This window comes from Sycon ciliatum, chromosome 8, assembly GCF_964019385.1.
Source record: "Sycon ciliatum chromosome 8, ocSycCili1.1, whole genome shotgun sequence".
Lineage (NCBI taxonomy): Eukaryota > Metazoa > Porifera > Calcarea > Leucosolenida > Sycettidae > Sycon > Sycon ciliatum.
In genome coordinates this window covers 18885522-18900383 of record NC_088650.1, presented here as the reverse complement: position 1 = coordinate 18900383, position 14862 = coordinate 18885522, and the positions used below count along the sequence as shown (strand labels likewise).

General features: G+C 46.3%; 1 protein-coding gene and 1 long non-coding RNA gene across 2 annotated transcripts; one reads left to right on the top strand and one right to left on the bottom strand.

Annotated features, from left to right (window-relative positions):
* Positions 1 to 897: 897 nt before the first annotated feature.
* LOC135823738 (uncharacterized) lies at positions 898 to 8297 on the bottom strand. The gene is made up of 3 exons (XR_010554740.1): positions 7946 to 8297; positions 4559 to 4651; positions 898 to 1016 (listed from the first exon to the last, which is right to left on the bottom strand). It is a non-coding gene; the product is annotated as an uncharacterized LOC135823738 (long non-coding RNA).
* A 3096-nt stretch (positions 8298 to 11393) lies between these two features.
* Positions 11394 to 14069, top strand: LOC135824012 (POU domain, class 4, transcription factor 2-like). Its single transcript, XM_065336903.1, has one exon. The coding sequence runs from the start codon at positions 11805 to 11807 to the stop codon at positions 13074 to 13076; it is 1272 nt and encodes a 423-aa protein (XP_065192975.1). The 5' UTR covers positions 11394 to 11804; the 3' UTR covers positions 13077 to 14069.
* The last annotated feature ends 793 nt before the right edge of the window (positions 14070 to 14862 follow it).

Genomic DNA, 14862 nt, shown 5'->3' with positions numbered 1-14862 from the left:
GTGTGGACCCTGGCTAGCGCCAGACGTTACTGAAGTAACCTCTTTTGCATAGCTACGGGAATAATTAAAAATATATAAAGTGAGTGCTGCTCCCAAAATTTAATGGTAGTTTGCGCATTTCCTCCTGACTTGACTCGACCATTGACTGACCTCGATGCTCCTAAATGTATTTGTTTGACTTGTGAAAGTCGTATGGTGAAGTTAAACAAAACAAAAAAGGTGACCTGCACCCCAGCATATGCCAACTTCAGTCATCATAAACAGGCCGAACATATATGTACCTGGAATGCAGGCTGTGCAGTCTGTGGAATATTCAGTTGAGGATCAGCCGTTCTACGTAGTCGGGCTCCGGATGCAGCCAAATATCGTATCGGTCCCGGAAGTTGTTTTCAAATTTGAAACACAATTTTCATCTCTTTAACCCTTTGCTGCCCATTAAAATGTATACGTTCTCGGCATAGTCAGACCAGCAGGAAGAAAATTACTCATAGCTCCAACACGAAGCAGATTGTCAAAAGTAAACCTATACAGTCATGTATATTTCTGGAAGCAGTATCCCTAGGAATCTAGCGAACTCAATTTGATCAAAATGTCGCTTTTTCAATGCTCTGTCGAATTGATAGACGTGTGTCGGTTCAATTATGCGAGGGCAGCAAAGGGTTAAAAGGCATTATTATTTATTGTTGGGTCTTGGTGATCACCTACCCACTACCAATTGCACATTCAAGACCATGGGCATTGTTACCCTATGTTTGACTCCTACACCTCAGATGGATGGCGGACATTGCAAGCAAAGAGAAGGCTAGACAGCGGCAATAAAACCAAGGAAGAAGCAAGCTGGAAAGAAAATCCGAGCAAAGAAATAATAATATACATAGGAAATTTTATAGTATAGTATCCTGTAGTATCCTGCTACTGAATTTCACACTTGTTGACAACTTTCCTCAGATGGTGGTCGGGATTTGGGATGGCCAGAATTTTTAGATTTTCTTCTCCAGGCTTGTTTCTTCTCCCTCCTGCAGAAACACCAAGAGTTCAGCCATCAGCAGGCCAAGAAGCAAACACTTGCTGCTCTGTGATTGGCCGAGGGCAGTTGGCCAGTCATTTCAGGTGTGAAGTTCAGTGCCAGGATAGGCTATAAAAGTAATCATTCCGGGAGGGGATGGTGGTCGAGTCAGGTGTGAAGTTCAGTGCCAGGATAGGCTATAAAAGTAATCATTCCGGGAGGGGATGGTGGTCGAGTCAGGTGTGAAGTTCAGTGCCAGGATAGGCTATAAAAGTAATCATTCCGGGAGGGGATGGTGGTCGGGGTTTGGGATGGCCAGAATTTTAGATTTTCTTCTCCAGGCTTGTTTCTCCTCCCTCATGCAGAAACAACAAGAGTCAGACATTCCTCCCTCATGTGGAAACAACAAGAGTTCAGACATTCCTCCCTCATGCGGAAACAACAAGAGTTCAGACGTTAGCAGGCCAAGAATAAAACACTTGCTGAACTATGATTGGCAGAGGGCGGTTGGCCAGTCATTTCAGAACTCTCCGCCAGCTTAAAAAATTCTAAAATACAGTCAATCAGAGTTCAGTATGAGGAAGTAGGTGCCACAGTAAGATTATGACAAATCTCATCCAGAGCCTTAGGGCATCATGCATACTTCCTTGCTTATGCATACACACAGCCAGTCTGAATTTTCAGTTGCAACTCTCACCGAGCTGCAACCATACATATACATTAGCATACATCAATTCTTCTTTTCATTGTTAGACCACTCCGAGTGGCGCTAGAGCAAAAGTTGTCTGTGGTGCCTCCTTTGCACCATGGCTGGTAACTCGACTTACTTAAAGCTCGTAGCTGTACTGATGAGGCATATGATATGGCCGAAACAGCTCGCTGTCTACAGCATTGGGTACATAAAATTGCGGTAGTGATTATTTTCACTACCACTGTGAATGTGGTCAGGTAAAACCCAGTCTCTAGATCTCAACTTTACAAGCTTCCGGCCAGGGTTGGTTGCGTGCTCTCATATCGCTATTATCAGCACCTCGGAGTTACGTGTCACTTAGGTCAACAGGGCCACCTTTGAATGTGTTTTAGTGGAAATATTGACGCTGTATGCCGATCTCTGGCACTTCCCCATCAAAACGAATACGATTCAGAGTTACGTGTCACTCTCAATATCCAAGTACAGTGTAGTGGGCATTGCCCGGTCCTGCACAGCCCCAGATAAGCAAGATATGCAATGTCTCTGAATATACAGTATTTTCACTGGCAGTGTAACATTATCGTCAGGGTTACTGGCCAGTGGGCACACTTCCAAAAGTGTCGCACACAAGGACACAGGTGCTTAGAAAATCAACACGCACACAATTACCCACACGGCGCATACACACACACGCGCACACATCATTGGCCATCGCCTGCAGCTTTAGCCAGACGCTCACGTGAACCGCATATACCATTCCACCACAACAAGGGACGGGGGGGGGGGGGGGGACTGCTGTTGAAGAAATATGGAGAGAAAGGCTAGAGAGAATGAAGAAAAAAGAAAAAAGGGTTACTGTTGAGCTAATGAAGACATCAGCATAATTTACACGTTGGTATAAGGGAAGAACATAGCAAGCTTTAACTAACAGAAGGCCTCTGAAACTCCCTCTGCGCTAAAAATGAACACCGGCTTGCCGATATTTGGTGCAATGTCACAGAAAAATAACAACACAATCAATATACAATCGGGGCCCCGCATAGCTCCACTATAATAAATCCTGGCATGATCTTAACCCCAGCATTCAACCTGACCCCATGTGCAGGGCATAATACGGACTCCTTCAGTGCGTGGCCTACATATCCTCCATCTCTCTCCACATCTCCATGCCACTAGCAAGTTTTCTCAGATTAAACATAGATCTGCTGACCTTCTAGGGAAGAGGCCATCGTGCTTCATCTCAATGCGGATGATGATCAGGAAACCGGAGGGTGGCCCAGAAACCTGGATGCATTGGTCTGATGGCACAGCAGAGGCAACTGTGTAGTACTGGGTCCTTCATAGTTTAGCCTATATTATTGATGCTGGATTGGACAATGGCTACGCTTGGTGGAAAGCCTCCATGGCCATCCGGGCTGGAGTATTGCATGACAACCAACACAGTCACATAGCCACCGCCAACAATGGCCCACCTTGCATCCGTGACTCTTGGACCCAGTGAGGTACTGTATCGATCTCTGTTCTTGCATACCAGTACGTTGGTCTTTAGGCACCAGAAACATTAAAGGGGAAGTGCATCGATTTTTCGAGTAGGGTCCAGAAGAAAGACAATTTGATATCGGTTCGAATGGCATATCTCTCGTTTCCATACGATAAGCCAAACTTGCCAAATCGCCAATTGTATGCTCACGTTGCCATAGCGACCAGCGGAGTGATGACGTACGAAAGGCTTAGCTCCTCCACAGAGAAGGTCGATCACTGCATAAATTGGTCATTTTCAATTGTCTTATTGTATTCACGATGTGAAAGAAGTGCTGTGTTCAATGCTGTTAGTGCCGTGAACTATTTGTCGGCCTTCTCATGCATTTCCCTAGGCTGACTGTGCCTAGGAAATGGTTTCCTCCAGGACAAGATGCTTGGAATTGGCCGTCTCTCCTGAGACATTTTCAGCAAACTTTCAAACCTACGACATTATTTCATTCGTCAATCTCCACCACCCGTCGTCTCACCTGGCTTCAGAAGATATTACGAGAGATAGGAGAGTCGCCAGGAAGCATCACATTCATCTTCAGGAAGTGGAAAGAGCAAACGGCATGGTCCTTGGTTGGGGGAAATGCTGAACGTCTGATTTGTCCCAACCAAGATTTCAGCATTTTGTTCGTCACTATTTTCGCTTGTCTGCTGGTGTCTCCGCGCTCCAGCTTTCTCCTGTCGGTGTCACGTCCCAGTACACAACCGAGAGGACTACTAACAAACAGTTCACTGCACTTACAGCATTGAACACAGCCTCTCTTTCACTTCGTGAATACAATAAACCAATTGAAAATGACCAAATTCTGCAGTGATCGACCTTCTCTGTGGTGGAGCTAAGCCTTTCGTACGTCATCACTGCGCTGGTCGCTATGGCAACGTGAGTATACAATTCGCGATTTGGCAAGTTTGGCTTATCGTATGGAAACGAGAGATATGCCATTCGAACCGATATCAAATTGTCTTTCTTCTGGACTATACTCGAAAAATCGATGCACTTCCCCTTTAAGCAGCTTGACCAGACTGTCATTAAACAACATATCTCCAGTAGCATGCTCAATACCATATCTCCAGTAGCATGCTCAATACCATATCTCCAGTAGCATGCTCAATACCGTATCTCCAGTAGCATGCTCAATACCGTATCTCCAGTAGCATGCTCAATACCGAAAGGCAGAGCAGAGATCTATTCATTACTGTTGTCTGATGATCGCTCAGTGCGTGAAACTCGGAGTAAAAACACTGTTTTCACCATCTTAATGTTTCTGTCTCCAGTAGCATGTACTTTGGTCTCCACAGGCCTCGGGGAGACTAAGCAACACACAACTCACCGATTGGGGGTACTGTCTGGTGACACTCTGCCGTACCTGGCATGGCTTGAGAGCGGCAATAGCACATCAGGTCCAGAGGCTTGTACGAGACGGCTAGATGAAGGGAAAAGACAACGATGAGAAGACACAACATTCACCATTTGAAACATTTCCGCACTCTACTTTCCCAAATTACCATGGCCAATGTTCAAGCACACTTTCTTGAATCATTGGTAATGTTGTACAGTGGGGCTCAACTAGAGCTGTCCATCCACACTCTAACAGGATGCACGCTTGCTTACCACGGGCATTGTCTGGGGTATGTGTGTGTGTGCGTGTGTGCTTGTGTGTACGTGTGCTTGTGTGTGTGTGTGTGTGCATGTGTGCGTGTGCATGTGTGCTTGTGCGTGTGTGTGTGTGTGTGCGCGCGCGTGTGCGTGTTACCCAGTGATGAAAAGTGTTCCGATAACACTTTGGACACTACAAGTATACGCTCTTTCCAGTTCTGTGTTGGAGTGCGTCTCATCAGAGTTCAACTGTACATGTACTTCAAAGCACAGTGCTGGCAACTGAAATCCGACCCCCTAGCGATGCGTTCACATTCTAGCGGTCTCTATTTCGTAGTTTTACTATCCCGTGCTGGGTCTTTGTGATGTGAGCACAAAGACCCAGCTCATGGGCTCATGGGTCGAATTTCAGTTGCCAGCACTGTAGTAACTCATACAGTCATGTTGCCATCACGTGATACCCAGAAACCGTGTACATGTACTGTTATTGGAAAAGAAATTTGAGAAATCTCGTGAAACCAGTGGTATCATTGGGAGATCGGTAAGGTAAAGCAAAGTTCGCACATCCACGTTACCGCCGGCTTACGATTGTGTTGCGAAACACAACCAGCTTAGAGAAGTTTTGCTCGTGCCAGGCCACTGACAGTCTGTCGCGTACACGAGCTTCGTGATTTACTACTTCCCTTTTTCACGTCGGCTCTACGCGACGTCATTTGCTTTCCCCAGCTCCGCTTGTGAGGCGCATGCGCCATCCTTTTTTGGGGCTTTTTGGCTTTTGCTGAAAGAGAGAGATGCTAAGATAGAACCTTGAAAGTAGTTACGGGAATGCCGCATTGATGATTGTGAGTTCGTGTAGAAGCATGTAGCCCTTTAGATGCAAGAGTGAACCCAGGGCGCAGAGGTGAAATTGTTCACCACAGCCACTACAATTCCTGATTACACCAGGAAGATACACCCGTATAATCCATGATAGGAAGACACTGCCATCAAACCTTTCCCTGTGTCCTAAGCCGGTACATAGTAGCATGATTGTATACAATGCAAATTTCACCGACTCCGAACACTTTGATCAGCCAAGCCGCAAAAGAGAGATATTGTATGCTGACAGTTGTAATTCTTCACGCCAAATCGACCTTGAAGTTTCACGTGGAACCGAATACAAGAGAGAACAGCTCTGACCACTGTCCATTGTCTACTCTTACTTGTGTAACTGCTAACTACCTGAAATGGTAATTCGGTTCAGTGCTCTTCTGGTGGGGCTCCATGGGTGTTTCTTTTTTTTTTCATTTTCATGAAACGAGTTTTGTTCCGTTGCTCTGCACATGTACATTTAGCACATGTATGACTTACTCCGGGGCTAGCACTCGACTTACTCCGGGGCTAGCACTCGACTTACTCCGGGGCTAACACTCGACTTACTCCGGGGCTAGCACTCGACTTACTCCGGGGCTAGCACTCGACTTACTCCGGGGTAGCACTCGACTTACTCCGGGGCTAGCACTCGACTTACTCCGGGGCTAGCACTCGACTTACTCCGGGGCTAACACTCGACTTACTCCGGGGCTAGCACTCGACTTACTCCGGGGCTAGCACTCGAAAACAAGCCAATCCAAAGCCTACGTTGAGGTCCAATTCACAGATGCATTTTCCTGAATCGGTGGAGCCCGGCCTCAGACCTTGGAACGTGTATCTATATCAAAGTTATGCTACCAAGGTGAGAGCTACTACTGCTAGTACCCGCATGTGCACGCTTTGCCGTCCTGGACTTAAATTGTACTTGCTTGAAAGTAGGACCACCCCTCGGTCCGGTCATCTTGGATCAGCAAGTACGAAGGGTCTCGATGGATTGCAGCATGCCCTCCAAGAATACAACCGGTTCTCGAGTACGCAGCACTTCGTCTTATGTCCACAACCGTATACATCCACACAGAGACGAATAATGGTGCCAAGTGGTAGCGGCACATCCGGCGATATGATGGTAAATATAGGTCTGTCCACACTGAGCTTCTCCGCTAAGCTACAAAGCACAACCTGGCGGAGAGCAAAGAGCTCTCCGTCTGACCAGCACCATCAGCTTGCGGCAAGTGCCAGGTATATGAATGGCTGGTGATATCGGACTTTATACATCCACACAATCAGATCAAGGTGAGCATGTTTTTCAAGTGAAGCCTGCTGGAATTCAAGTTTGTTTAAAAACCAAGCTTTTTTCACTTACTACACAAGTACATGACCGTCAGATCCAGTTTTGATTGGCCCGGCCATACCATAGGCCGTCGTATTTTGTGTATCATATGGCAGGTGTGCACACCTCCTCAGGAGTAAACATGAGTTGGTGGGCAAACAGTTGAACCAGCCACGGCCTGACCAACCACACCAGCTCCTCCGCACCTCTACTATAGTGCGTTCAAAAGTATAGACCTCTGGCTTCAAAAACGTTAGGCCAGCATCAATACCATAATATCATTTGTGATCACTTTGTGCATAAAATTTCCGAATTTGGGTATTTGCTCTCCAATTTCTTAGAACTCTATAATTATGAAATATAGGGGGAATTGCGAATAATCTCCCAAAGAAATTTCTCAAACCGCTCAAACCAAATTTGTATTATTCCAAAAAATGGAGGTCTGGACTTTTGAAACGACAATAGCGGGTGCTTCACCCTCGACTCAACGCGTTATACGGAGCAGCAGCGACTGACGGAACGCTCTGAACAGCGTCTGAAAGAATAGATTGTGAACACTTCTGATCCACCAGGATCAGCAGCGCATGTGCATGGTATGCTAGTAAAGACATCATGACAGGGCACTCTGAGATGAGTTGAGCTCAACTTTCATTATGCCATTGTACTGTTTAGAGCCGCATCTGACGCCTGATCATGGGGTGGTGGCGTCCCACGGAAGCGGAAAGGTGGTTCTTGACCAGGGAGTTGTACGACTCCTTGTTCTTGACCTGCCCCGTACGCGAACCCTTCGATTTTTTTGGTACTGTTTCCTACTGTCACATGGGATTGGTGAACTTACTCCCACCCTGCTGTCCTGACACAACGAGAAGCCTTTATGCACAAAATAAGAGCGATGCCAGTACCTGATATACAGAATCACATAATACTGCAATTTCGTACCTTGTTCGTATACTGCCTTGGTCTTCCGCTCGGCCCGAGAGTCCTGATCCGTCCACATGTAGGTGCATGCATTTAGCCAGTGTCACTGATCTGCGTCACGTCTTGACTTTCGAGAGTGGAGCCTGGAGGTGACTACCCATACTTGCTCAAGTTGTTGTTGGTTATCGGAATTTCCTTCTACATGATTGTACAGTACCATGTAACGCCATCTTTCATCGGGGCCCCGGGGCATACGCTATCTCGTAGACTGGGTCATTGGAGAAACAAAGCACTTGCAGCCATCGAGCTTTGGCAGTCTCAACGGTCGGAACGACCGACGCCGTTGTACAGTCGTGTAGTTTGACGGTGCTAATCCGTGCAACAACCATCCCGGCATCGTCGAAGTCGACTACAGCACTACAGTCTTTTCATTCCAAATCGAGATTATGTCCTGTTTTGTACTTCAAGTAACTGCTGCTTTACACGCACTATGTTCAATTCGGAACTGCTTCCCGGGACAGACATCGTTCGGTAAGCCCTTAGGCTTAGTCCCGTCGTCATTGCCCGGCTTTGCTCCTCCAGAAAATGATAACTAACGTAATAACTGGCAGCCTTCCGAGCATCATTGAAGAGACTGAAACACACAAACTAGTTATTTTTGGGCACGCCAATCACACGGAACGCCGCCGCGCTCTACAAACTACTAGTAATTACTTGCAAAAAGCGACGACCACGGAACTAACCTGTTGAGCACCCACATACATTGTAGAACAACGTACAGGCGCAGCATGTTCACTACATGTAATGATGTAGGCTACGGGCTTCTAATAAGACTGTAAAACAACTCCGGCTTGGAGTAAAACTTACTCATCAAATCAATCAAAACATTGAGAGATCATCGATTCGCAGCCTGGCGCTAAACTAACGTGTAGTAAGTGTGTTACTTTGCGCCTAGCTAGCGCCTCTCGAAGTGGGAATGCAACCTGCAAACAACGACGTTACGTACACTGGAATGGCCTGGGCATATCCATGCAGCCTCGCACTGAGTCCGTCATTCCTGAAAATAATGGAGGCTACAGACAGTACAGCCAGTAAAGCCAGTAAAGGCTAAACTAGGCCAGTACGCACTTGTACAAGGAACTACTTTTACGAGCTCGTACTTTTAATAAACTAGTCCACCATGTCCATCATGTGGTTGGAACACCCTCTCTCTCTGCATTGGCCGGTGTTCTCACTGTGCTATGAGATGCTGTAATAAATAAATAGTAAATAAATGTCACATCCAATGGTTTGTTGTCTGTAGTAAGACCGGTATGACCATTATTGTCCTACTATTATTAGTACTGTGCTGTCGTCATCATCAAGTAACTAATACTTCTCGCGGGCATTCTTTGTTGCCGTGGCACGTAGCTTGTGCTCTTCTTCGTTGCGCTTTCCTTCCCCTCTTGGACCTTTCCTAAACAGGGCCTTCCAAGTAAATTAGTTGGAAGGTTGTTGGGTTGTTGGTTTGCGCCTGGGAGAAGTGTTGGAGCTCCATGACTGTACAAAATTGTTGGTCGTTGAATATCTCAGTACAGGACTAGTAATAATACACGACAAGTCGAGTACAAGTCGACAAGTCGAGACTGTACAGTAAGATCGGGCGCCGAAGAACGCAGGGGCTCGAGCGCAGCCTAGGAAAGTTCTTAAAATTTTGATTCTAGCCAGACCGTTCTTATTCACACGAACGCGGCGAGTCGAGTGACGTCATGACGTTTGTCATGTACATGTACATGTAGTGCAATGTAGTACTTCTAAACTAGTAGTGGGTGTCGTAAATGGGAATGACTGTACATGTAGCAGTTACTGTTTACACGTGTACATGACATGTACTCACCTCCCATACATGTACAATGTAGATCTACGTGTAAATTCGCAACTTCGTGTAAGTACATGTATGAAAATTTTAAAAGTGTTCTTAAATCTGATAATTCTAGCCTGGACTGTTCTTAAATTTTGCCGGTTTTCCAGCCTGGGTGTTCTTCGGCGAGGTGTTCTTCGGCGCCCGATCTTACTGTACTCCAACTGTCCAAGTATAAAGTTTATTGCATTTTTAGTTGCACTGCACTGGCTGGCTGTAGAGGGGACGGCTCGATACCGGGACGTTTTGACAGCCAAATTTGTATAGACCCAAACCGATCATCAGCGTTGATTTTTCACTCGAAATATGTTCGTGGAAGGAAACTGGCATGTTGAAGTTTGCTCTGGGGCCAGAGTCAATCGAACTGAGCCACTCCTTTGTGTTGACCCATTGCCTCCAAGTTGCCCAATTTTTCGCTTCAAAAAAGTACAAATCAGAGGTGGCTCCAAACCGGACACGTTTTGGAGTGCACGTCAAATTCACTCTGGGTCTGAAATTAGGTACATGTAATTGCTATCGCTCCACGACGGCCAGTACAGAGTAACAATAAGCCTTGTGTGTGCTTCCATTAGTTTTGATTGGTATGCGGTGCTTTATTGGCGAGAGGCGAGCCGCTGTTTACCTGCGACAAGAAGTTGATTTTTCGAAAGTCGTAAAACTCAAGTCGCAGTGCGAAGCACCACGTCAAAAACTCACCTGCTTGATATGGCGCTTCTGGTCATCGCAGAGCCATGAAATTTTGGCTCGGAGTATAACACATCGTAGTCTCACTGTGACATATGTTTTCTAATCAAAATACCAAGAGAGAAAGTGAATATTGAGTCCGTTCCGGTTTGCAACCGGTGTCCTATTTGAAACCGTCCCCTCTACATGACATTGTAATTTGTATGGTCGGTTTGGTCACGTGGCCGTCGTTTGGTAGACCATTGGCATTGGCATTGTACTTAGCCTTAGGTTGCTGTCAATCTAACAATGCCATTGTACTTGTACTTGTAGACCATAACTCATAAGTAAGTAATTAGTTCATAACTGCATGAGGCTAGTAACTCACTGTCTCACTCTCACCCCGAAGGCAAAATGCAAAACATGGGAAGTCTAGTGCGCGCGCACGTAGTGACGTACGGTGACATTATGTCATGTGCACTGTATGCGTCTAGCCAGCATGGTACCATGGTCTACTACATTGCACTTTGCAGTACAACTAGTACAAGGACTTTGTAGTACTAATCTATTATTATCGATACACGCGCGCGCGCCTTCACGCAAATGCTCCATCACGATAGGCAAGGCCAGCGTGGAGAGTCTACAAGTACAAGTACAAGTACTACAGTCAGACTACAATGTAGTACTGCTCAATGAAATCCAGTCCGGTCACTCAAGTACGCGCCGGGCGTTGCGCAGCCCTGGACCTGCGAACACTGGGCCGCGAAATGATGCAAGGCGCAAACATTACTTGAGTGACTCGACTGGATTTCATTGAGCAGGACTGAAGACAGGTCAGTAGTGTAGTGTACATGTGGTAGATCTACGCAAGCATGCACAGCATGCAGTTTTCCTTCCACGTAATGTTATTGATTGACTGCAACCGTGCACCAAGAAGAACAGCAACAAGTTTTGTTGGCTCGCCATTTCGCAATGAGAGAAAATTGTCCAGGCTGGCCGAAAATTGAAGCATATTATTGAGTCTGTGAGCGAGAACGACGATCTACGAATAGTGGCTTCGGGACCCTCGCGTGGATACTGAGCGTAACATAGGAAAACCATTACTGAGCTGTGCTGCAGTACATAGTATATTAGTCATTGGTGATTGCGAAAAACAATTACTTGACTGTCGCGAATCCTTGATGCAAGCAATCGTCAACCGGGACCGATGTGTATATGCCTATGGAAGTCTTCTAACTTTGTAGAGAACACGACTGGACTAAACTAGTAAAGGTCCGTCTCAGTTTGTTGCCTAGCCGGAGACGGACGTATGCAAATATGCAGACCACTGCGAGCGGCGTGCAAGAGGAAAGGAAGGACGGGCGTTCAGCGGGCCGGCGTACGGATGCGGATGACGACGCACTGACTCAGGAGAGTCTTAGTGAATTTGCTGAGCAGTTCAAGGAGAAACGTCTCCGTTTGCGCTACACACAGGATGAAGTAGGGCATATGGTTGGTAAGGTTCTTGGCGAGACCTTTTCCAGATCGTCGCTACAGCGATTCGAGGACAAGCGGCTGAAGTACAAGCACATGAGAAAGGTTTATCCTAAATTGAAAATGTGGTATGATCAAACTGAGAGTGTCTCTCCCACAGCAAATAAGCGGAGAGGCCAGAAGGCTGAGACAGTTATTATTCACGTGCCGGATCATGTGTTGGCCAGTGCACATGATCACTCAATGGTTCTGGGAAAACACCCGAGTCATACGCTCCAGAAAGAAGCGCATGCTGTCCTTTTCAAAGCAAAAGAGATCCGCGCGGCCGCAGGATCTGGCGGAGAAGACGTCCCTGGATACCATGGACACAGCGCCATGCAGCATGAGCAGCAACATGACATGCACGAGGAGCGCTCGATTGTCAAGCCTGAGTGTGACGCAGCAGTGTTCAATGGAGAACTCGTAGTTGTGACTGGCGCACACGCATATCCTGAATACAAAGGGGATGCATTGGCTGAGCATGCCTGCACCTTGGACGGTCAATACTACTCATCTGACAAACACAACGATGGTTTGGAGAGTGGACGCAACAACATCAGTGAAGAAGACAGCACAGATTCCGCCACTGAGCCCATGGTGAATAGAGAAGACGCCAGCGCAGAGGGGGACCTGCCCGGCTTAAAGACCATGTCCGACTTCGCTGCAGAATTCAAGAAGAAGCGCGTGGAGCTGGGCTTCACCCAGGAGGACGTGGGGCGAGAGTTAGGCTTGCGTTACGGCAGCAGTTTCTCTCAGACCACAGTGTGCCGCTTTGAAGCATTGCAGCTGAGCCACAGCAACATGCGCAAGAATTATCCCATCATGGAAAAGTGGCTTCAGAACATTATTAACAACACTCAGCCCGCACCCACAAGTAATGCTGTGACCAAGAAACGAAGAAAACGTACGTCCATTACCGGGGCTAATCTGACTCAGCTCGAGGAGTATTTCAGCAGAAACCCCAAACCAACAGCCTATGAACTCACCAAGTATGCCAACGCAATGAGTTACGATAGAGATGTGGTCCGCGTGTGGTTCTGCAATCGCAGACAAAAGGAGAAGAACAGCATCAAGTAAGATGCTGGTCATGTGTAGCGTGTGCACCTACCTGTCTAGTAATGCTCCCAACAATGCTTACTCCATGGTATTGCACAAGGAAATGTAGTCTTCCCTCGTGCCAAACTCAGCGGGTCCCTAGTGGCCTCTCTGCTGCCATTAACTTTCCGGCATGTGAGCTGAGCAGGTGAACGGTGTGCGTGGAGGTTTGTAGTCATATCGGAGGAAACATTTTTCCTGGCTGGTGTTTGCACACTGCCAGGAACATTGGTCGCAGAGAAGCTAACCTGGGATCATGCTGAAGTAATCCTTGGTTATATTGTTATTTGTTTGTCTTGTTGTGTTGTTTGTGTTTGTTTGTTTTTGTGTGTTGTTTGTCCATTGTTGAAAGGAAACAAGGAAAACGGCGGGGCACAAGTTATGCGTCAGAGACCACCACCTGAACTAGATTTTGAACAGTCAGACGTGCACGAGGCAGCACCAAACTGACAAGTTGTTGGCGGCCCATTGTATTTTTGAAAGGACTGGGAGAACTCCGAATTCAAACGATCAGTCGGGGAAGTGAACTGCCTGAAAAGAGAAACCCACCGGTATATGAACCCGGGACGTTGTTTGTGATGAGCAGTGCTTTAAGCATCTGAGCTATGGGACCAGGCTGAGCCTAGAAGGCGTTGACAGGTTTTTTCACTCCAAAGTCCTGGGGGGCCTGGCATGTTTTCTCTTTTCAGGCAGTTCACTTACAAGACATTCATACGGCAACTGCAGAACGCAACATACTACGACGTAGTTGATATCCAGCTCTGCCCTAGCTCCCCGCGCTTCTTTTACACTTCAGTTACCCGTTCATTATTTTATTTTTTTCTGCCCTCCATCACCGCCATTGCTGGCTATCGCTCACATCACCTTTTCTTTGGCTAATGCCACGTGATAAATAAATAAATGAAAGCCCAGGAGCCCTTGCTATGCTTAGGTTTTAGAACTTTTTACCGAGATTGTCATGTGTGTTATTCCAACTGATAGAAACGTCTTCGCAATACAATTATTGGGAACATGTTTTGTATTGCAAAGACGTTTCTATCAGTTCGAATAACACACGACCTCGGTAAAAACAAAGCATAGCGAGGGCTCCTGGGCTAGCCCTAGTGTTTCTAGTAAAAGAAACATTAGCTCATAAACACAAATAGATACATAACTAACTTTCTTGGAGACAGGAAGCTTATCAGGGAAAAAAAGTACAAATCTCAAGCTATTCTTCACTATCATCACCATCAGCAATACGGACTCCGAAATTCATGAACCAGTTTTCGGGGATTTTCTTCAAATGAAATACAAGCAACCAGAACCAATGAAACATAGCCTAACGGGATAAGTAGCATCACAGGGGCGGTAACCATTACAACTTGTGATGCTACTTATCCCTATGTTTTATTCAGGTTCTGATTGCTTGTATTTCATTTGAAGAGAATGCCCGAAAACTGGTTCATGAATTTCAGAGTCCTTATTGATGATGATGATGATGATGGTGAAGAATAGTACTACAGTCCATTTCAAAACTATAGACGCGTAGGGTTTTGAAATATTTCAAATTTGGCTGGAACTTTTGACAATAGTTTTCGGAATATTGCTCAGGTCCGCTCCACAATTACTCATAATAGTTTCTAAACGATTGGATAACAGACGCCCAATTTGGAAAAATTTATGCACAAAGTGATCACAGATTTTATGTGGTATAGATGCGGGCATAACGGTTTTGCCTAAGTACGCGTCTATAGTTTTGAAATGGACTGTAGCTTATAAGTTTAATGTC

Bases quoted from the DNA above. Each gene is read 5' to 3' on its own strand.
- LOC135824012 (XM_065336903.1), top strand. From the start codon at position 11,805: ATGCAGACCACTGCGAGCGGCGTGCAAGAGGAAAGGAAGGACGGGCGT.